This window comes from Phyllobates terribilis, unplaced genomic scaffold (assembly GCF_046119375.1).
Source record: "Phyllobates terribilis strain yellow unplaced genomic scaffold, ASM4611937v1 Scaffold_3__8_contigs__length_932513732, whole genome shotgun sequence".
Lineage (NCBI taxonomy): Eukaryota > Metazoa > Chordata > Amphibia > Anura > Dendrobatidae > Phyllobates > Phyllobates terribilis.
The window spans coordinates 201,022,517-201,046,591 of NW_027362763.1; the positions used below are offsets into that span (position 1 = coordinate 201,022,517).

The 24,075-nt window shown below is 42.5% G+C and overlaps 1 protein-coding gene across 1 annotated transcript in view; it reads right to left on the reverse strand.

Moving 5' to 3' along the window:
* ARHGEF4 (Rho guanine nucleotide exchange factor 4) overlaps nucleotides 1-19,225 on the reverse strand; it is a 215,989-nt gene extending 196,764 nt beyond the window's left edge. Inside the window, 1 exon segment of the mRNA XM_073674475.1 lies at nucleotides 18,948-19,225. Coding sequence (XP_073530576.1) covers nucleotides 18,948-18,986 — 39 coding nt within the window. The 5' untranslated portion in view covers nucleotides 18,987-19,225.
* Nucleotides 19,226-24,075: the final 4,850 nt, after the last annotated feature.

The window sequence follows — 24,075 nt, forward strand, 5'->3', positions numbered from 1 at the left end:
CTAGGTGCGTCTTATGGTCCGGTGCGTCTTATAGTCCGAAAAATACGGTATTTCTTTCACTGTATATACAGTTGAAACCAGAAGTTTACATACACTATATAAAAAGACACATATGCATATTTTTCTCAATATCCGACATGAAATCAGAATAAACCTTTCCCATTTAGGCCAATTAGGATTACCATAATTTTTAATATTTGCCAAATGTCAGAATAATGAGAGAGAGAATGTTTAAGGCATTTTTATTACTTACTGCAAAGTCAAAAGTTTACATACATTTCATTAGCATTTCGTACCACTGCCCTTAAACTGAATGACTTGGGTCAGACATTTAGGATATTCTTCCACAAGCTTCTCACAATAGTTGGTTGGAATTTTGTGCCCATTCCTCCTGACAAAACTGGTGTAACTGATCCAGGTTTGTAGGTCACCTTGCTCGCACCTGCCTTTTCAGTTTTGCCCATACATTTTCAAAAAAGGGCTGGACAAAAGTGTTGGCACCGTTCAAAAATTCTGGGTAAGTGTGGCGCCCCTGCCGCGCATTCGTGCCACAGAACCCAGAAGGGTGCATGGATGGACTTCTCCACAAGAGGCCCTCATACATTCATACACCTCCACCTTCCACCTCAGACCAGCAGAGGGAGCCCGTTAGGGATATATAAAGGGAAGGTGGAGCCAGGCAGCTCGGTGATTCAGAAGTGAGTGTTCAGAGAGGAACACAGCTCAGAGGGAGCTGAGAGCGTGCCGACGCTCAGAGAGCGGTGAAGATGCAGCACACCAGCTGCCAAGTAGTGAGGGCCCCGAGTGTGGTCGACGGCGAGGAGAAGATGAGAAAAGGAGAGTGGAACTTAGGGGGCAGAGGAGCATAGTAAGCTCACCCTGATATATATATACCGGACACCGGGTCCGTGCCTACAGGGACTCTCTACACCCAGTAGGAACCACCGGAACCCCTGGAGAACTACAGGTCCCAGGTCCACCTAATGCTGATTGTAGTACCAGGGCTAGGAGTCACAGAGGTCCCAGCGTCCAGGGAGAGTGATCTCCAAAGAGAAGGCCCTACCACCAGGTCAGCAGGTGCAGAGAGAGACAGTAACCAAGCTAGGCCTAGCTCCAGGCAGGCCAGAAGCCTAGAGAGTAAAGCAACGGATCAGGAGGCCCTATACCCGCTCACTGGGGAGAGTCCAGAAGTGCGCCCTTCACCTGGAGTACCCTGGACCGTGCCTGCAGCATCACCAGTAAAGGTACTGAAGCTTACCCCTGTGTGAGTGTCCATCCTTCTTCCGGGACCGACCTGCCGTCTCTCCCCTGCACCACCATCCAGTACATCCCCTACCTGTGGGGAGCTGTCCCATCATTTGCTGCCCTAACATCTGCCTCAGAGGACTGTTGCAGCGGTGGTGATCCTCACCAGACACCACAGGTGGCGTCACAAATAATTCCAAAAACTCCAAATAATAGAAGTTTCCCCATTTCACTGACCGCCCTGGGTCACGGACCGGGCTAGCCACCGTGATATCCCCCGGCAAACAGAGGCCCGGCTGCCGAGTACCCCACGGCCCTGGGGGCGAGTCATAAGCAACTTTATTTCAAGCATGTGATGCTCGTTCAAACTCACCTGTGACAAGTAACAGGTGTGGGCAATATCACACCTGAAACCAGATAAAAAGGGGAGAAATTGACTCAATCTTTGCACTGTGTGTCCGTGTGCCACACTAAGCATGGAGAACAGAACGAGGAGAAGAGAACTGTATGATACCTGCATCTGTTGAGAATTTCATGTCAATAGCATCTTTATCAATACTTATTTCAGCCGCTGTATTTATTGTAGGAATTCACGCTGAGTAGTAAGTAGCATTCACACAGGCACTGGATTCTTGTTTCAATACAATGTGACGTTTGTTTCAACAGGTTGCACAGCACTGAAAACAAAACCATAAACACAAAATCCCTAGCCTTGTCCGGACCAGGAGTTAACTTAACAAAATACACAATGGCTACTCATACACGGCTGAGCTAGCCCCAGCCTAGTCAAGCAAAACAGCTATTGTCCATAGCAACCCCTGGTACTTGTAACTGTAGTCAGTGTCGGACTGGGGTGCCAAGGGCCAACCAGGAACCAACTCCAGGGCCCCACTTTTCTCCTACATGCAAATGTGACATTATCCTCAATCACAAATTTCTATAACAATGAACTGGGTATATTGGTAAATGAATAAGATGCTGCCATTGTCTGTACATAGTGATTCAAGTATATAGTGCCAAGTACTGCTCATATAAGAGGGTGGTGGCCCACATTTACACTGGGGCCCACCGGAGGATTCTCCTGTTCTCCTGTGGGCCAGTCCAAGCCTGGCTGTAGTTATGCCCCTGATTAGTAGCAAAAACACCACTTTTGATCCTGCAATATGCGATAGAGGATAGCACTTGTGCCAGATCTGAGGAGATGAGGATATAGTGGATACATCTTTTCTGTACACATTAGGGACCTTGAAGAGCAATATTTTGCACAAGTTTTGTTTTTGACAATTTTTTTTTAACAACCATCATATTGTGGCAGAGTTAAAGATGTTGTTCCAGAATTAAAAGAAATCTGTCAGTAGGATCAAACCTCCTAAGTAGTGTTGAGCATTCCGATACTGAAATATCGGGTATCGACCAATATTCGCGGTATCGGAGTTCCGATACTTTTAGAATATCGAATACCGGAATCGTAAGTTCCCATAATGCCTGCGCTCTGCAGTGTCTCTGAAGGATGACAAGCTGGATGGCAGTGCTCAGCTTACTGTACTTGTCATTTAGTGTTAAAGGATTTATTAAAAAAAATAATAGTGTTTTCATGCACCGACTCTTTAAAAAAGCCGGCCGGCAATTCAGCAGCGGCATACACGGTGCATGAAAACACTGTTATTTTTTTTAATAAATCCTTTACACTAAATGACAAGTACAGTAAGCAACACTGTCACTGTACTTCTTATATATGTGACTGACATGTTTCTATCTATCTAATCTATGTGTGATGTTCTATTCTTTCTGTTGTAAATTGTCGGGTACCGGTGTATGCCGCTGCTGAATTGCCGGCTTTTCATGTCATTATACATTATTCTTAGTTGTTTTCCTTCATGTAGAATTAACCTACAAGGAAAGAAAGGGTTTATTTTTATTCCAATATTTGTGTCCCATTGACTTGCATTGGTTTCCGGTATCGGAATCGGCAATATCCGATACTTTTTGGGTATCGGTCCGATCCAATCCGATCCGATATTTCCCGATATCGGAAGGTATCGCTCAACACTACTCCTAAGCCATCTATATGGCCATGTAGGTCATAGAAAGTCGAATAAAATGATACCTTGATATCTGCGATCTGATGTTTTATTGCAGAGAAATCCACGTTTTTATTATATGTAAATGAGCTGTTAAAGGGGTTGTCCACTACTATTTAAAACTCCCCCAATGTATTTAAACTGTGCAGATAAGTTTTTTTGTAAATACCTTGTGTGGTCTTTATTGCCTGTGAGCGACGCTATCGCTATCCGCTCACAGGCATCAAATGACCCCCGGCTGCAGCTGTTAGAACCTTGCTGTTAGGTTTTTTTTCCTTTGCTGGTCACATGACCTTGTTGGCCTATTTAATCCTGCTCCGCCCTTCTGGCTTTGCTGGACTTCATTGTATATCTACTTTCTAGCTAGCCTGTGCTCTGTATCTAGCTCTGTTAGTTTGCTTGGTCTACTGACCTCTATGTTCTTTCTATTTTGTTTGTTCGTCTGTCTGCTACTATTTCTGTTAGGAGGTGTCCCATATTCCTCCCAGTCCTTAGTACTTGTAGGGATTCCCTCCCCACATCTATAGGTCTCCGTACAGACTAGATTAGGACTTTAGCAGGTCTGATCGCAGGATCAGGTTCCCTGTTACATCGTAGGGATTCAGCTGAGTCCTATAGTAGGGACAGATCTCCTCTCTTTCCTTAGCTTTGGTAGCAGAACATAACAGTAAGTCCAGCCAGCAAATTCTCTAAGGAAAGATTTTTCTGTTCCATCATGGTGTCGGTTCAGGATTTGGTTCATCGCCTGCAGGGACTCTCTCTGGAGGTGGCCGAGCTCCGTCAGCACGTGAGTAACTGTCCTGGAGCACATTTCTTGGAGCCTAAGGTATGTTTGCCGGATTTATTTTTTGGTGAACACCGAGAATTTTTTTCATTTAAAAATGCTTGCTTATTGTATTTTCGTTTGAGACCTAAGTCCTCTGGGGATGAATCCCAGCGCGTAGGGTTCATAATGTCACTTCTGCGCAAAGAGCCTCAGGAGTGGGCCTTTTCTTTGCAACCTAGTGATTCATGCTTCAGATCAGTGGATAGTTTTTTTTCTGCTTTGGGACTATTATATGATGATCCTGACCGTGTCGCATCAGCTGAGACTGAGTTGAGACGTTTAAAACAAGGATCAGGTAATGTTGAAAAATATTGTACTCATTTCCGTCGTTGGTCGACTCAAACAGGGTGGAACGATTCTGCTCTGAAAAGTCTATTTCTTGCTGGGCTCAGTGAAAGGGTTAAAGACCTGCTAATTGCTTATCCTACACCTGAGGATTTGCAACAGGCTATGCAATTAGCTATACGGGTGGATAGAAGACTGCGTGCTAGGGTTAATGAGAGCAAATCCTCTGCTATGTCAGTTTCTGGTTATGATAATGTGTGTACTAACAGTGGTGAACCGATGGAGATTGGATCGGTGGCACCTCGCTCTCAAGAAAAAGACCGTCGTTTTTCGGAAGGCTTGTGTTTCTATTGCGGAAAATCTGGTCATTTGATTAAAGGCTGTGAGCTTCGTATGAAGAAAGAAAAAAAAATGGTCAGTCACGCCCGTATTGCCTGTTTAAATTCCAAGGGTATATTTTTAGCTGCTTCCACGATTGCTCAGGAAAAATTAATGGAATTTCGGGTGTTTGTTGATTGCGGGTCTACACTGAATGTAATTGATGGTGGATTCGTGGAAAAACTCAATTTAAAACCTGAACCTTTATCATCCCCCATTGCTGTGGTTTCTGTGGATGGCTCCCCTTTGAAGAATATTACTCTCAAGGTCAGTGAATTTCCTCTCACTATTAATGGTGTTCACCATGAGAAATTGGATTTGGTAGTGTTGAATAACTTGCCTTCTCCAGTAATATTGGGTTTGCCCTGGTTAAAATTTCACAATCCTGTACTGGATTGGTCTACCAGTGAAATTAAATCCTGGAGCCATAAATGTTATGACAAGTGTTGTAACGGGCGTATTGCAGCTTTGGATAGGGGAGAATTGCCTGTTCCTATTCAGGATTTTTGGAGAGTTTTTTCTGAGAAAGAATCGCAGGTTTTGCCTCCCCATAGAGACTATGATTGTTCTATTGAATTTGTCCCTGGAGCGACTCTTCCTAAAAGTCGTTTATTTAACCTTACTATTCCTGAGAGGAAGGCTTTGGAGGAATACATACAGACAAGTTTGGCCGCCGGTCACATTAGGCCCTCTAAGTCTCCTGTGGCGGTTGGATTTTTTTTTGTAAAAAAAAAGGACGGCGGTTTACGTCTTTGTCTGGATTTTCGTGAGATTAACAAAATTACGGTACGCAATCCTTACCCACTGCCATTGATTCCTGATCTGTTTAACCAGTTATTGGGGGCCAAGTGGTTCTCTAAAATTGACCTTAAGGGGGCATACAATCTGTTGCGCATGAAGGAGGGTGATGAATGGAAGACTGCTTTTAACACTCCTGTGGGTCATTTTGAGAATCTGGTTATGCCTTTTGGTCTTACTAATGCTCCTGCATTTTTTCAGAATCTGATTAATGACATCCTTAGACCTTTGATCGGTAAAAATGTGGTTGTGTATTTGGATGACATTTTGATTTATTCGCCAGATCTGGAGTCTCATTGGCGGAGCGTGCGTGAGGTATTACAGTTATTAATGGACAATTCGCTTTTTGCTAAGCTGGAGAAATGTGAGTTCGCTGTACAGAGAATTAGTTTTTTGGGCTACATTATCTCCAGCAAAGGTTTTGAGATGGATCCGGTTAAGGTTCAGGCTGTGCAGGAATGGCCTAGGCCTATTGGTTTGAAATCGATACAGAGGTTTTTGGGTTTCGCCAATTACTATAGAAAATTCATAAAAAATTTTTCTAGTATTGTCAAACCTCTGACTGATCTCACCAGGAAAGGTGCTGATGCGGTTCAGTGGTCTTCTGAGGCCATTGAAGCTTTTGTGTATCTCAAGGAGAGGTTCACCTCTGCTCCCATCCTTATGCAGCCTGATGTTACTAGGCCGTTTTTGGTTGAGGTTGATGCTTCCTCTGTGGGGGTTGGCGCAGTATTGTCTCAGGATAACGGGGATGGATTACATCCCTGTGCCTTTTTTTCAAAAAAATTTTCGGAGACTGAATTGAATTACGATATTGGTAATCGGGAATTATTGGCTATTAAACTCGCATTTGAACACTGGCGCCACTTCTTGGAAGGTGCGGAATTTCCCGTTCAGGTTCTTACGGATCATAAAAATCTGATATATCTTGATGCTGCCAAGCGCCTGAATGCCCGTCAGGCTAGGTGGGCACTGTTTTTCTCGCGGTTTAATTTCTCCGTTACTTACATCCCTGGTACTAAGAATGTTAAGGCGGATGCCTTGTCTCGCAGTTTTTCTCCCATAGTCGGTGCTGAGAAAGAGGAAAACATTTTACAAGAAGGTGTTGTGATAGCTGCTTTAGACTCCGTTTTGGAAGATGAGATTCTTAAAGCTCAAGAGAATGCCCCATCTAACACTCCTCATGGGAGGTTGTTTGTGCCTGGGACCTTTAGGAGAGATTTGTTTGTTGAGTGTCACGAATCTCGGTTGGCAGGTCATCCCGGAATCTCTGAGACCAAGAGACTGGTGGGTCGCAGTTTTTGGTGGCCTGGATGGCAGAAGGAAGTCATTAAGTGGGTGCGCCAATGTACTATATGTGCTAGATCTAAGTCCTCACATACTCCTGCTGCGGGGTTACTTTGTCCTTTGGAGGTCCCCAGTGCTCCTTGGACACATTTGGCTATGGACTTTATAACTGACCTTCCCCCCTCTGAGGGTTTTACTGTCATCTGGGTGGTCGTGGACCGTTTTAGCAAGATGTGTCACTTGGTTCCCTTCGTCAAACTGCCCTGCGCTAAAACTCTCGCTAAGGCCTTTGTCAAGGAAATTGTCAGACTTCATGGCGTTCCTACTGACATTGTTTCTGATAGGGGTCCTCAGTTCGTGGCTCGTTTTTGGCGTGCCTTTTGTGACAGGTTGGGAATTCATTTGTCGTTTTTGTCCGGATATCATCCTGAATCTAATGGCCAGACAGAAAGGAAAAACCAGGATGTTGAGCAGTTCTTGCGTTGTTTTGTGGCAGACAATCAAGAGGGGTGGTCTGAGTTTCTGCCACTTGCCGAATTTGCTCTGAACAATCATACATCTTCTTCTGCTGGTTGTTCGCCTTTTTTTGTTGTTCTGGGAGACATCCGTCGTTTGGGTCGTTCTCCAAGTTGGGATCTGCCGTGCCTGAGGAGGAGAATTTTTCCGGTGATTTGGAAAGAGTTTGGACGGATGTGCGTGGTAATCTTCAGGAGGCCAACAGAAAATCTAAAGACTACTTTGATAGGAAACGACAGGAGGTTTTGTTCGCTGTTGGTGACATGGTTTGGTTGTCCTCTAGGAATCTGCGGTTGAGGATTCCTTCTAAGAAATTGGGTCCCAAGTTTGTAGGGCCCTTTAAGGTGCTTCAGGTTGTCAACCAATCTGCTGTTAGGTTGGAGGTTCCTACCTCCTGGAGAATTAATCCGGTCTTTCATGTCTCTCTGTTAAAAAAAGCTGTTGTGTCGGATGGTGACGCCTCTGCCTCTGTTCCTCCGGTGGTGGAGGACGGGGAATATGAAATTTCTCGCATCCTTGACTCTAGACGGTATAGAGGTAGTTTGCAGTATCTTGTGGCCTGGAAAGGTTTCGGACCCGAGGATAACTCTTGGGTGAGGTCAGATGATGTTTCCGCGTCCAGACTTATCAGAGCGTTTCACAGGAGATTTCCTGATAAGCCTGGTCCTAGGGGATCTGGAGGATCCTCTTAGAAGGGGGGGTACTGTTAGAACCTTGCTGTTAGGTTTTTTTTCCTTTGCTGGTCACATGACCTTGTTGGCCTATTTAATCCTGCTCCGCCCTTCTGGCTTTGCTGGACTTCATTGTATATCTACTTTCTAGCTAGCCTGTGCTCTGTATCTAGCTCTGTTAGTTTGCTTGGTCTACTGACCTCTATGTTCTTTCTATTTTGTTTGTTCGTCTGTCTGCTACTATTTCTGTTAGGAGGTGTCCCATATTCCTCCCAGTCCTTAGTACTTGTAGGGATTCCCTCCCCACATCTATAGGTCTCCGTACAGACTAGATTAGGACTTTAGCAGGTCTGATCGCAGGATCAGGTTCCCTGTTACATCGTAGGGATTCAGCTGAGTCCTATAGTAGGGACAGATCTCCTCTCTTTCCTTAGCTTTGGTAGCAGAACATAACAGCAGCCGGCTCTGGCATCTGCTGATGTCACGTCAAGTTCCGGCTGCAGCCCATGCAAAAAGTGCAAATTGTAAAGGCATTGGTCCAATTGGTTTTAGCTTCCAAAGGGGCCCCTTTGGAAGAAGCAATGGCGAAACGGCGGCGTCGGGGTCTCCCTCCACATGCAGCCTTTAACTAGTAAGTTCTACCGCAGCAGTATTTAAGCTAAAACCAATTGGTCACACATACATCTCTTGATTGTCTCGGATTATATTCTAATCTGGAGTTGTAGGATTGCAATATTGTTGCAATACAGCAGAGCTCAGAGAGCTGCAAAAAATGTGTTTGCAAGAAGACAAAGTTCAGTTCTTCTGTTCTGTGTTAGTTATTTGTGTCACGCTGGTTACTCCCCCTCTGGAGGCAGATTCTCAGGCAGATCAGTGTCCGGCCCACATCCTGGAACAGCTTATTTACATATAAGAAAACTTGGATTTCTCTTGGAATTACGACATCGGATCACAGATATCAAGGTATCATTTCATTCAGCTTCCTATGACCTACATGTCCATATAGACGGCTTAGGAGGGTTGATCCTACTGACAGATTCCCTTTAAATATTACATTTCTGTTACATCACCTGAAATGTAACACTTTTTTAATTGGAAAAATACATAACAGCAACCTCTAAACACAGAAGTGATATTTAAGATTACTCTAGTTAAAAAAAAAATATTTTGTGTGATCTAGCAGAGAAATGCAATTGTCAATCATGAGTGTGCCCTTTAAGTCCTGATCACTGATATACCTGTACACAGCACACTAAGTTATTAGGCTCAACATGAAGTCATTGCTAATACAACCGGCTTTCTGAAATTTCAATTATTATGCTATTTAATAGTGCTCCTTGAATGAGAAACATAAAACATTGGCAATATATTGGACCTTTTAATGACAAGGCCTGTTTCACAACAATACTGTTTGATAGTTAATGTCATTTTTTTCATCATCAAGTTTTTTTTTTCTTTTGCAGGACAAATTAGAGTTTTTAACACCACCCTACAATTTATTGATTAGCTTTTATTACGTTTTGGGGATAACCAGTGGCGTACCGCCAATGGCGGCAGGCCACGTAATTGCTATGGGGCCCATGAGCCCGGTGTCAGAGCCTGCACTGTGCCACCCCCACATCACCCCCCCATCTTCTGGCCAACCAGCGTCGAACCTCCGCTCTGCATTCAACTGTCTTGGCAGATGCCGATACAGTTGAAAGCAATGATGGAGGAGGGAGCTTCATGTTACACTTCCTCTCCCATCATTCCTCCTCGGCGTCTGACGCAGCGGCGCGATGATGTCATTTCAACGCACCACGCTGGGTCAGGCAGTGGAGCTTACAGCTGCTGAGGTGAGGAGATGCGCTGTAGAAATTGAAGCAGCGGGGGAACGAGGAGCGGTATTTATTTTTTTTAAATCAGTGAGTACTGATAATACTGAGGGCTGCATTTTACCCTATGGGGCGGCTGCATTTTACCCTATGAGGAGGCTGCATTTTACCCTATGGTGGGGGCTGCATTTTACCCTATGGGGGGCTGCATTTTACCCTATGGGGAGGCTGCATTTTACTGTGTGCAGGACCATGGGGAGTGAATTATACTGTATGAAGGGCTAAAGGGAGTTCATTATACTGTGTGTAGGACCACGGGGAGTGTATTATACTGTGTGCAGGACCATGGCAAGTGTCTTATACTGTGTGGAGGACCATGGGGAGTGCATTATACTGTGTGGAGGACCATGGGGAGTGCATTATACAGTGCATGTGGAGGAATTCACCATAGGGGTATCATACAGTGTTTGGGGGATACTTTTGTTTGCATAATACGTTATGGGGGCAATGAAAGAGGGATCTGGGACTTTAGAAAGAGGAAAAATACTATGCAAAGGCTGGAAATCTGTGATCCCAACAATTATTTAATTTTGTTTTGGGGCGGGGCCAAATTACAACTTTTCCTATGGGGCCCCATGATTCCTATGTACACCTCTGGGGAGAACAGTAAGAACAAACCATTAAAACATCTGAGAGTCATAACTTTTTTATTTCTCCTCTCACTTAGCTAAAGGAAATACACGTAAAAAATGTAAACCACTTTGAATAAAAAAAGGTGTTTATTTTTGGGGGGTGGGTGGTGTTTTTTATGAAATATTATTGAATTTTATTTTACTTTTTTTCCCCACCAAGTGACTTAAACCAGTGGTTAAAGTATTCCAAAGAATTATAGGCTGTCTGTGTTACACTGACAGTAACCTGTCTGGGCACGCGTCTGTCATGGGTTACTAGGCAGATACAGATAGCAGCCTGGAGGCCATTGTTTGGCTTTCTAGCAGTTATGGTAACTCATCAACACATTGCAGTCACACTACAGGAGAGATGATAGGCTGGAGCCTTTTTCCTCTGTCAACCACCTATGTTGCAGTTGGCAATGACCGCAGCATTTAAGGGGTTAAACTGTTGGCATCAACAATAACTCCCGAGCTGGTGCTTGTGGCTGCAGCCTGACTGTATACTATAACCCGACATCAGCTGCGATCTTGTGAATACAATGGGCAGGACTCACAAGAGCATTAATGCTTTGTTAAAGCCTTAAATGATTTTATTTATATTTCAGGTTTCTTATGCCCAAATTGTTTTACGTTCATGGTGTTTTCAACACTCATCATGTTACATTAGATCCACATGGGTACCATTTTTAGCCCATAGAGATCAATGAGATGATGCTAATTACAGATGTTTACAAAGTTCATGTGTGAACTTGTTCCATTTATATTATTCTTATTTCATGGATAATGGGACTTTTCCCCCTTTACGACCTTGGATGTATGAGTACATCCAAGGTCGTATCCCTGCACTCAATGCGGGCCCCGGTGCTGAGCCCGCATGTTTTCAGGCACATGACAGCTGATCTTTACAGCTGTCATGTGCCCCTAACAGCCACGGGTAGAATCGCGATCTACCCGCGGCTGTCAATCTCTGACAGCGGCATTTAACATGGCCGCGCCGGAAGCACGTCACTAATCCCGCCCATTGGCGCAAGACCGTGGGCCGCCGATAGGTTGGCATGGCAACCTGGGATCTGCAGGAGACCCCTGCAGTTGTCATTGCCAGGAGGCTATGAGCGCCGCACAGATCTATCAATGTATAAAAAGAATTAATGCGATCAGTAAATGGCGTAAAGAGAAAGAAAATCAAAATGACAGAATTATGGTTTTTTGGTCGTAGCAACTTTGCAATAAAATGCAATAACAGGCAATCAAAAGATCGTATCTACCCCAAAATGGTATCAATAAAACAGTCAGCTTGGTAGGCAAAAAATAAGCTCTCACTCAGCCCTAGATCCCGAAACCTGGAGACGCTACAGGTCTTTGAAAATGGCGACTTTTTTTTTTGCATATTTTGGACTTTTTTCACCACTTAAATAAAAAAGAACCTACAAATGTTTGGTATCTACAAACTCGTAATGACCCAGGAAATCATTATTTCAGGTCAGTTTTAGCATTTAGTGAACATGGTAAAAAAAAACAAAAAAACAATTGTGGAATTGCACTTTTTTGCAATTTCACTGCACTTGGATTTTTTTCCCGTTTTCCAGTACACAATATGGTAAAACTAATGGTGCCGTTCAAAAGTATAACTCACCCCGCAAAAAATAAGCCCTCACATGGCCATATTGACCAAAAAATAAAACATTTATGCCTTTGGTGAAGACATGGAGCAAAAAGTGAAAACGCAAAAACGGAAAAACCCAAGGTTTTAAAGCGGTTAAAAATCAGGAAAAAAGTAGCACTTCATTTATTACAAAAAAAATGAAATATTTGGATGAAAATATTGAGAAATTACTCCTATTCCTCTTAAAAAAAACATTTTCATGAGGAAGAAGTGCATAAAATCCATACAATAATATAAACCCAAGTCAATTGTACATGAAAATCAAAAAAGTTGAGGCATAAATATAATAAAAAAAATCTTGTAACCAAAAGATCAGATCATTTGGTGACAATTCCATGAATTCCATAATCCCTCCAGTGAAGCATGGCGGTGGCTTGGAGATGCCTACAATGAAGCATAGTGGTGGCTCGATGATCCCTATAGTGAAGTATGATAATGGCTCGGTGATGCTCTGGGGATACTTTGCTTCATCTGGCATTGGAAACCTGCAATATGTGGAGGGCAAGAAGCATTCAATCTATTATGAGGAAATCCTAAGAGAAAACCCGATGTCTTCTGTGGCAAAGCTGAAGCTTGGGTGCCATTGGATCTTCCAACAGACAAAAAAATCACAAACATACCTCAAAGTTCACTAAGACTTGGTTTTACTAGATGTTCTGGAAGATTTTGGAATGGCTGTTTTAGTTGCCAGATTTGAAACCCATAGAAACATTTTGGTGGGATGTGAAGAAGGCAGTTGCAGCATACAAACCCAAGAATATTAGTGAACTGGAGGCCATTGCCCATGTGGAATAGGCTAAGATTCCTCTGGAACGCTGTATGAAGCTGGAGTCTGACTTTACATCACAATTGCAGCCGGACATAACAGTCAGTTACACTGTTAGTGTGGTGGAACGTGTAGGACACTTAGATTTATTGCAGTTAGTTTAGTGTATTTTTCTATCTTTCTTTAAAGGGGTTTTCCCAAGAACAAAAGTTGATTTTAATCAATAGACCTTGGAATAATAATAAGATCCACAATTGGATGTGTTTAAATAAAATGTTCCTGTGCTGTGTAATGGCTGTGTCTGACCGTGCAGGAATATAGTCTGATCATACCACATCTCCTGGGCAGGGGAGGAAGCAAAAGAGAGGATACAGACAGAACAGTACGGGATCACAGTTGATTTTTACTTTGAAGTAAAACATTGTTTAAAAACAGGCAGGGAAATGTTTTACCTCACAAAAAGAATCAGCTGTAATGCTGTGCTGTCCTGTCTGCATACTCTCTTACGTCCTCCCCTACCCAGGAGCTGCGGTATGATCAGATCATGTTCCTGCATGGTCAGACACAGCCATTACACAGTACATAGCAGGGACACATTTATAAGATTATCTCAGCACAGGAACATTTTATTTAAACACATCCAGTTGTGGAAGTTATTATTATTCCAAGATCTATTGATTAAAATCAACTTTTGGTAGTGGGAAAACCCCTTTAATTCTCCTCTATCAATCCTTCCTCTTCATTTTGCTGTCTAGCTATAGGGTTTTTCAGCCTGAAAAAAGAGAAGCAAAAAAGAGAGCAGAGAGCCGTCAGAACTGTGCAATAGCTCTGATATATTTGTAACATTATAGCACTCGACTAGATAACGGACTTACAGATACTAAGCAGCAGTGTCTAGAAAATGGTAGAAAATGTTTAAAGGGGTTTTCCGTGACTTTGGTTATTTTTTTCCAAGGGTCTAACAACTTACTGACAGGTAGTTGCTAACTAGTAATACCTGTTTGTTCTGCCTGCGACAATCTGTTTAGTCTCAGGCGGCAATTCTCCTGCTTCCTTTCACCTCACATCTTTAAAGCAGTTCTTTTTCTTTTTCTCTGCTCTGTTGACGGGGTGTCACTGAGAGCGTCATGCTGATTGACAGCCAGCTCCCCTCAGTTAGGCAGTGGGATGCCAGCTGTCAATAACTTTTATTCATTCTCATCTGGACTACTGCAACTCTCTACTGATCGGTCTCCCTATAACCAAACTCTCCACTCTCCAATCCGTCCGGACTGCAGCACCCAGGATTTGTATTTCTGTCCAGCCGCTACACCGATGCCTCTACCCTGTGCCAGACATTGCAGTGGTTGCCCATTCGATACAGAATACAATCCAAACGTATCTCTCTCACCCACAAAGCTCTCCATAGTTGTACACCATCTTTTATCTCCTCCCTCATTTCTGTCTATCACCCTACGCATGCTCTCGGTTCTGCAATTGATCTAAACTTAACATCCCTCATACCCGGACCTTGCACCTCCGTCTCCAAGACTTCTCTCATGCTGCACCATTTTTCGGGAATGTACTACTCCAGATCGTCCGACTAATACCTAGCCTGCACATATTTAAGCGTGATTTAAAAACCCATCTCTTTAGGTAAGCCTATCACCTGACTTCACTAATCTAACTCTTCCCTGCTTCCTCTTTCTAAATTTTCCTCGGAATCTGGTTCTTCCTACTCATCTGTCTCCACATCCTCCATGCATCCAATAGCACTCGGGAACTGTACTTAGACAGATACTGGCTGGTGACCGGATCATGCAGCTTATTTGAAGTGCCTTATTTATTATAATGATTGCAGGATCATACTGTACATGACAAGCACTTTTTGCGTATTGTGTCCCCCCTATTTCCTTGTACATTGTAACCTTGCGAGCAGGACACTCACTCCTTCTGTAACTGCTGAACATTGTGTTACTCTATACTGTCTTTATTGTCTGTACATGTCTCCACTCAATTGTAAAGTGCTGCGGAATTTGTTGGTGCTATAAAAATAAAATTATTATTGTAATATTATTCCATCGGCAGTGGCGACCCATTGACTGAGCAGAGCAGAAGAGAGAAAGCTGCTCTGTCAATGTGATGTCACCGGAAGCAGGAGAATCACTGGCAGGAGCAGTCTGTGACCGCTCTGAGCCGGCAGAGAACGTTGCATGGTAGAACAGGTAGGTAGTTAGCAATACCTGCCTGTAAATTCTTAGCCACATAGGGAAAAAATACAAAAGTCCTAATTCTGAATAAACCCTTTAAGGAACTCTATTTAAAAACCTATTTAATTTTGTATTTAGAAAGCAAATGAACATTTAAAGAAAAGAAAACAACATGTATGCAAATGTGTATATAGCCTTTAACTCTATGGCCAGCTTTAGTTGAAAACATAAAGTATTCTCTGAGATCTTTAGAAATGCGGCTGTGTAGAAATGGGTGCACAATTTATTTACATCTCCTCCATGTTGATGGGATACGAGCAGAGATCACAATACACATATCCCATAGTTTATTTTCTGTTAAAGGGAACCTGTCACCATTTTTTTCCGATATAACCTATGGCCACCACCTTTCACCCCCATGTGACAGCATTCTATAATGCTGCACACATGACTCCAATTCGCCAACAAGGCAAAAAAAAGACCTTTTATTATACTCACCTATGGAGCGGTCCGGTCCAATAGATGTCACTGGTCTTGGTCTAGTGCCTCCTCTTTTCTTGCGATGCCATCTTCCTTCTGAGCTTCATGTGGATGACGCGTCCTACATCATCCACACAGTGTCCTCCTTTGCGATTCTGTGCAGGAGCACTTTACTCTTCCCTGCTCGGGGTAGAGCAAAGTACTATAATGCGCATGCGCCGGCACTCTTTTGGCTTTTTTCCGGTGCGTGCGCACTACAGTACGTCTTTTCTGCCCTCGGCAGGGCAGAGAGAAGTACAACTGTGCAGAAGCGCAATGGGGGACATGGTTTGAATGACGTAGGATGGATCATCTACATGACGCACAGAAGGAGGACGGCAAGGCAAGAAGAGAGGCGGCACCAGACAAAGAACAGTGATGCCCATCAGATCGGACCGCCCCATAGGTGAGTATAATAAAAAGTATTTTTTTTGCCTGGCAGGGCGAATTGAAGTCATATGTACAGCACTATGAAATGCTGTCATATGGGACTGGAAGGTGGTGGCCGTAGGTTATATCGGAAAAAGCTGGTGACAGGTTCCCTTTAAACAGGAAGCAGAGTAGCAATAAACACACATAGAGTTTATATAATGTTACTGCTCATGATATAGGTATATGCAGAAGAACTCGGATAAGGAAATCATACAAAGAAGTAAACTGGGAGCTGTAGTTCCAGCATAATGCATAACTACAACCTCACATGTCACCAAATGTTCAGTAAAATGAGACCTGGCAGCAGCTCAGACAAGCCCTATCATTAGATCTGCTTGAGACGTAATAATACTTTTCTGTTTACACAGCCTCAACTGGTATTTCGTCGTGTTTTACTACTTTTGCTCATAAATAGAACTATACATGTACACATTGTTATTATAGATGATCAGCAACAACGCTTTAAAGGCCTGTCCAGGATCTCTGACGAGGAGCAATGAATCACAGCGCATTTACTGTCCATTATTCAGCTAATTACAAGCGAACACTAGTAACGTCAGTAAACTAATAAACATTATAATGGAGACTTCACCATTATAAATGTCAAGAATTCCAATTATGTTTTAACAAATAATAATAATCCAGAGTTTTGACTATTTTTTTTTTACGGAACATTTGTTGTGGGTTCAATTATTTTACACCTCCTTCCCCTAAATGAAAAGAATGGAGGTCATATAGAGGAACAGAGAGTCGCTATAGCTCCATGCACTCAATATCATGCTCTGTATGGCGCCACATTACAGGGATATTCTACCCTAGAAGCAATGATGGAACCTGCTCACACATGAAGACACTGGTGGACACCGACAGAAAAGGGCCCCTGTGCGGGAAGAGTATATGGGCCCTTTGCTTTCCAGTAGCTCATCATAATGCACAATTTTACCTGTTTTGGGGATGGAAATGGACCCCTTCTCTTGTTGGGCCCCTGTGCGGAAACACAGGTTGCACCAATGATATGTCTGCCCCTGCATGAAGGTATAATAGGGCCACCTAAACCTCTATGTGCATAGTAATATGGCTACTATGGCTCAGAGTGTGACTATGCTGGTGTGTGTATATACAGACGTCTGAATATATAATGCCTAATTCAGATGTTTTTTGAATATAAAGAAAAAACAGACCATTTTTCATTAGTGTGCAGGATCTGATTTTCATAAATCTGTGGCCCGCTTATCAGTTTTTAACCCCAGTATTTCATCTGTTTATCTCCTTTGCAAAAAAAATAAAATTCAACCTTTTCCTATGCATTAAACAGTAAAAAACAGACAGCACTCAGATGAGAGACGGATGAGGCTATCCGTTTCTTCTAAGGGACCCATTGATTTGAATGGGAGAGTTTGATCCACAAATAGGATAAAAATCAGACATGCTTCCATTTTTTTGTCCAAAATTTGAACATCTGAACTTCCCCTTAGTCCATTATGGATATATGTTCTATTCATGAAAAACATGGACGGAACATGTACATGAAAGACAGATGTGGAATGGGGCCTAAGCCTTTCTGAAGACAAGGGCTAAAGTGAGTGATCACCCCAATGTCCTCCTGCTGGCCGCTGACGGTGTATAATAGTGGGAGAGGTACTAGATGGAGACCACTTAGGCCACGTGCAGACATTAAGTATTTGGTCAGTATTTTACCTCAGTATTTGTAAGCCAAAACCAGGAGTGGAACAATCAGAGGAAAAGTATAATAGAAACACATCACCACTTCTGTATTTATCACCCACTCCTGGTTCTGGCTTACAGATACTGAGGTAAAATACTGACCAAATACTGACAGTGTGAATGTGGCCTTACTCATCATGACAGCTAATAAATACATCAAATAATAGCAATCAAGATCCTGCATAAGACTTCACTATGTGACACTGAAGTTCTGGGTTTACATCTAACCAGCGAGATCTCATGCTTTCTCGCTCGTGTGAGTTCCCTCCAATTTACTCCCATACTCCGAAACTATGCTAAGTCAGTTATCCTCCTAAAATATTGGTACTAATTCATGCATATGTGAAATTAGATTGTGAGCCACAGTGGCAGAGATCCATGTGAACACATACTTTCCATATGTCGGCACTACAGGCATAAATGAAAGTGTCCCATTGGGAGTCTCCTGGCATCGCACACAGAAGCTTACATAGGAGTAACACTTCGGAAATAAATATGACAGCTGACCGACTGATATTACAATATTATATTGTAGCAAAACTATTCTGCACACGCTGTAGCCCCACGCCTCTGCCAACGATCCATCCATCCATCAGCCTCCCTTTCTTTAACTCAGGGTGCAGTAAAATGTCAGACTATTTTTGGATGTATGCTAAACTTAAATTAAACCTACAAATTGTCGCTCTTCTACTCCTCCCTTAAAATAAATGATCGCTTGTGACTGTGTGTGATAGAGGTAGTGCTAGAGGCAATGTCCCGCATGTGTTACCTACATAGCTCGAGACCATAGACATCGCTAAAATCTATAGGATTCTTATTACAACTGAATTAAGACAAATAAGCAATGTAAATATATAAAAAGGTAAATTCTTGTGAACACAAGGGATGGAAATAAGGATCTTGCGTGGTGCACATTAAACTTTTCCAGCACAAAAACTAAACCTTGGGGAATAGATTACAGCAATTATTAAGCATTAATCCCAGGAGAACATTGTTCTGTGTTTCACCGAACAGAGCCTTGACATTCACTTGCTGGGAAGAAACATTCTTTACATAGCTAGAGGTGGATAGGGCTTACCTTGAAGAAGCTCCGAAGAAAGTACATTACGCTGAACATTTCTGAAACTTTATAAAAATGTCCCAAACTCCAGATTACAGGATGTAATTATTCTCGTCCCCCCGCTGGTTCTTAGGTGGCATGCATTCTTGTTGCTATTTTCGACAGTCTTAGCACCAGCGAAGATTGTAAGCTACGCCAGAAGCTTATGTTAAGGAGCTGAATAACAATTAGGGTTTATCTGTGTGCTGCTCGACTGTACGACGGTACAAACAGGTTTGTTCACAGTCTACAGGCTGGGGAATGTCTACTAGGCATGCTCCAAGATGTACCATTGTCTGCTCTGAATGAAGTGAGAGTGCTCGGCCAGTTCACTGGCAACTATTGAGGCTAGACTGAAATTTCCATCTCTTTTCTCACTCCCATCATGAATTGTGCTACTTGGAAACAAAAACTAAGGGAAGATGACATCATTTACAAACTGAATGAGAATCGCTCATATGCGGTCCATTAGCATTTATAATAATGAATACAGTTGTAAATTGATCTGAGATTTATTGTCTGGTGGTGACGGCTGGTTTTCAGTTGGGGAATGACTGTTGTGCTAAATTATTTTGATTCATTATTTTTTGGGCTTTTTTTTATTTACCTTTTTCACATTTGAAAGTCTTTGATGTTTATATCCATTCACCCAAAGCAGACGATGTCATTGTGGGCCGTTATAATTAGAGATGAGCGTTGTTCTACTCGAACTGTTCGCCAATCTCAAATTCGAGCTCTTTTGGGCGGTGTTCGAGCCGTTCGGCGAACACGAACAATTTGAGAAAAATTCGGCTGTTCGAGGTTATGTTCGATAACTGTTCGTGCACCAAAATCATAACTGGATTTTTTCTCAGTAATGATGAAAATTAATGTTAATACGCAGTTTGAGTGTACAGCGGGGCGGGGGGAGGGGCAGGGGATGGATCTTAGCAGGAACAATGAAGATCTCCATTTTTTTTTCTCTTTCCCGCATTTGCAGTGGGGAGGTGCAATCTGTCAGCCTATCAGCAGCGCACACACGGAGCGAAGTGCTTTTTTTCACACAAGCAAGGGCATGTGTCATTGGCAGTGTATGTCACATGTCCTTGCCCTATAAGACCAAGCCATTTTCCCCGTCGCCACCATTTTCTCACTGCTGCAGCTGCGTGTTAGACGGCACCGCTGTTGCTGTGTGCGCTATACCTTGTTAATTTCAAGCCAATTTTCGCACAAATATACAGATAGCTTGGGAGTAGGGAATAGTTGTGATTGCAGTCCTTTTAAGGACTAGGTTACAGCATTTCCTACGACTTTTATCAGGCAGGTCTGTGCTCTTAAATAGATAGGTTGTGGGAGTAAAGACTAATTGTAATTGGAGTCCTTTTCAGGACTAGGTTACATCAGTTCCTATCAGTTTTTACCAGGCAGGTCTGTGCCAGTGCTGTGCAAGTTTTTTTCACAGCATTTGGCTGAATCTAGCAAAGCTAATCCTTTTTGGCCTATTGCAGAGTGTGTTAGTCAGTGGAGTAGCCTATCTGTGTTGCAAGATATACCACCTGTGTATAGAATACCAATTTTTTTACTGCACCTAGTGAAGTAAAATCTTTTGGGCATAGCATCATTCTATTAGTCCATCTATACTGACCTCCATCAGGTTGCAAACTGAATCTAATTTTTTTCTGCATCTAGCTCTGAAAAAATATTTGGCCTTCTAGCAGTGTGTGGGACTTGTTCTATTAGTCCATCTATACTGACCTCCATCAGGTTGCAAACTGAATATATTTTTTTCTGCATCTACCTCTGAAAAAATATTGGGCTTCTAGCTGTGTGTGGGACTTGTTGTATTAGTCCATCTATACTGACCTCCATCAGGTTGCAAACTGAATATATTTTTTTCTGCATCTACCTCTGAAAAAATATTGGGCTTCTAGCTGTGTGTGGGTCTTGTTCTATTAATCCATCTATACAGACCTCCATCAGGTTGCAAACTGAATATAATTTTTTTCTGCATCTAGCTCTGAAAAAATATTTGGCCTTCTAGTAGTGTGTGGGACTTTCTCTGTTAGTCCATCTATACTGACCTCCATCAGGTTGCAAACTGAATCTAATTTTTTTCTGCATCTAGCTCTGAAAAAATATTTGGCCTTCTAGCAGTGTGTGGGACTTGTTCTATTAGTCCATCTATACTGACCTCCATCAGGTTGCAAACTGAATATATTTTTTTCTGCATCTACCTCTGAAAAAATATTGGGCTTCTAGCTGTGTGTGGGACTTGTTGTATTAGTCCATCTATACTGACCTCCATCAGGTTGCAAACTGAATATATTTTTTTCTGCATCTACCTCTGAAAAAATATTGGGCTTCTAGCTGTGTGTGGGTCTTGTTCTATTAATCCATCTATACAGACCTCCATCAGGTTGCAAACTGAATATAATTTTTTTCTGCATCTAGCTCTGAAAAAATATTTGGCCTTCTAGTAGTGTGTGGGACTTTCTCTGTTAGTCCATCTATACTGACCTCCATCAGGTTGCAAACTGAATATATTTTTTTCTGCATCTACCTCTGAAAAAATATTGGGCTTCTAGCTGTGTGTGGGTCTTGTTCTATTAATCCATCTATACTGACCTCCATCAGGTTGCAAACTGAATATAATTTTTTTCTGCATCTAGCTCTGAAAAAATATTTGGCCTTCTAGTAGTGTGTCGGACTTTCTCTATTAGTCCATCTATACTGACCTCCATCAGGTTGCAAATTAAAAATAATTTTTATCTGCATCTACAGTACCTCTGAAAAAATATTTGGGCTTCTAGCTGTGTGTGGGACTTGTTGTATTAGTCCATCTATACTGACCTCCATCAGGTTGCAAACTGAATATATTTTTTTCTGCATCTACCTCTGAAAAAATATTGGGCTTCTAGCTGTGTGTGGGACTTGTTGTATTAGTCCATCTATACTGACCTCCATCAGGTTGCAAACTGAATATATTTTTTTCTGCATCTACCTCTGAAAAAATATTGGGCTTCTAGCTGTGTGTGGGTCTTGTTCTATTAATCCATCTATACAGACCTCCATCAGGTTGCAAACTGAATATAATTTTTTTCTGCATCTAGCTCTGAAAAACTATTTGGCCTTCTAGCAGTGTGTGGGACTTGTTCTATTAGTCCACCTATACTGACCTCCATCAGGTTGCAAATTCAAAATAATTTTTTGTATGCATCTAGCTCTGAAAAAATATTTGGCCTTCTAGCAGTGTGTGGGACTTTCTCTGTTAGTCCATCTATACTGACCTCCATCAGGTTGCAAACTGAATCTAATTTTTTTCTGCATCTAGCTCTGAAAAAATATTTGGCCTTCTAGCAGTGTGTCGGACTTTCTCTATTAGTCCATCTATACTGACCTCCATCAGGTTGCAAATTAAAAATAATTTTTATCTGCATCTACAGTACCTCTGAAAAAATATTTGGGCTTCTAGCTGTGTGTGGGACTTGTTGTATTAGTCCATCTATACTGACCTCCATCAGGTTGCAAACTGAATATATTTTTTTCTGCATCTACCTCTGAAAAAATATTGGGCTTCTAGCTGTGTGTGGGTCTTGTTCTATTAATCCATCTATACAGACCTCCATCAGGTTGCAAACTGAATATAATTTTTTTCTGCATCTACCTCTGAAAAAATATTGGGCTTCTAGCTGTGTGTGGGACTTGTTGTATTAGTCCATCTATACTGACCTCCATCAGGTTGCAAACTGAATATATTTTTTTCTGCATCTACCTCTGAAAAAATATTGGGCTTCTAGCTGTGTGTGGGACTTGTTCTATTAATCCATCTATACAGACCTCCATCAGGTTGCAAACTGAATATATTTTTTTCTGCATCTACCTCTGAAAAAATATTGGGCTTCTAGCTGTGTGTGGGACTTGTTGTATTAGTCCATCTATACTGACCTCCATCAGGTTGCAAACTGAATATATTTTTTTCTGCGTCTACCTCTGAAAAAATATTGGGCTTCTAGCTGTGTGTGGGACTTGTTGTATTAGTCCATCTATACTGACCTCCATCAGGTTGCAAATTGAATATAATTTTTTTCTGCATCTAACCCAGCCAATAGTTTTGGCCTAATACCACAGTTTGGCCACTCAGCTCTGCTCGGTTACCATCCATTGTTTTTTTGTGCAAACAACTCCAGAGTTGTGAATTAGTTAACCACCAAAATGAGTGGAAAAAGGCCTGCTGCTGGTGGAAAGGGGAATAGGCGTGTTGGGAAGGGGAAAAAAGGTTGTGTCCGTGGGGTAGGTGTTAAAGCAACAGTAACATCTGCAGAAGAAAGACCATCTTCCAGCCAAACTAAAATGTCTACTTCTTTTAGCGCACAATGTGATAAGATCCCTTTCTTACGGCCACGCCAATCGCTACAAATTCCAGATGAGGCACAAAAACAGCAGGTGCTTCAACGGATATCAAGTGCTCCTTTAAGTGGGCTCTCCTCCACATCAACTTCAACATCACAAATACTCCAGTCCTCAAAGGTGTCACCCAAATCGCACTTGCTTCCTCACAGCTCCCAAATCTCCAGCTGCCCGTCTGAGTATGAGGTAGAACAGATGGTTGAGTCTGCAGAGTTGTTTACTCATACTATAGCCTGGGAATCAGAGGTCGACTCCAGCGCTTCTGTGAATCCAGACGATGAAATGATCTGCACTGATGCCCAGAATCTTTATGAGCCGGATCCAGGACCAGACGCAGAAGGTTCTGACCATAATGTAGACCCTCATTCCCAAACTGTAACTCCTGTTGGTGGAGACAATGAGGAAGACGATGATAAGACTCAAATACCTGATTGGAGCGACAACTTTAGTTTTTTGTCAGGGCAGGAACAGGTTGGCTCTGAGGACGACGGGTGTGATAACACACAGGGTGATGATGATGAGGTTGGAGATCCCACTTACTGTCAACCCACAGTCAGCCAAGAGATGAGGTCAGCAGAGGAGGTGGAGGAAGATGCTAGTGACGACGAGGTCAGGTTGCGCCTTCCTGGACAGAGACGTAGTACTGGAAGCACGTCAACAACTGCATCCTCAAACACAACTCTGCCTCTCACCACAAGTCGTGGTGGCTCTTCAGGTCGCA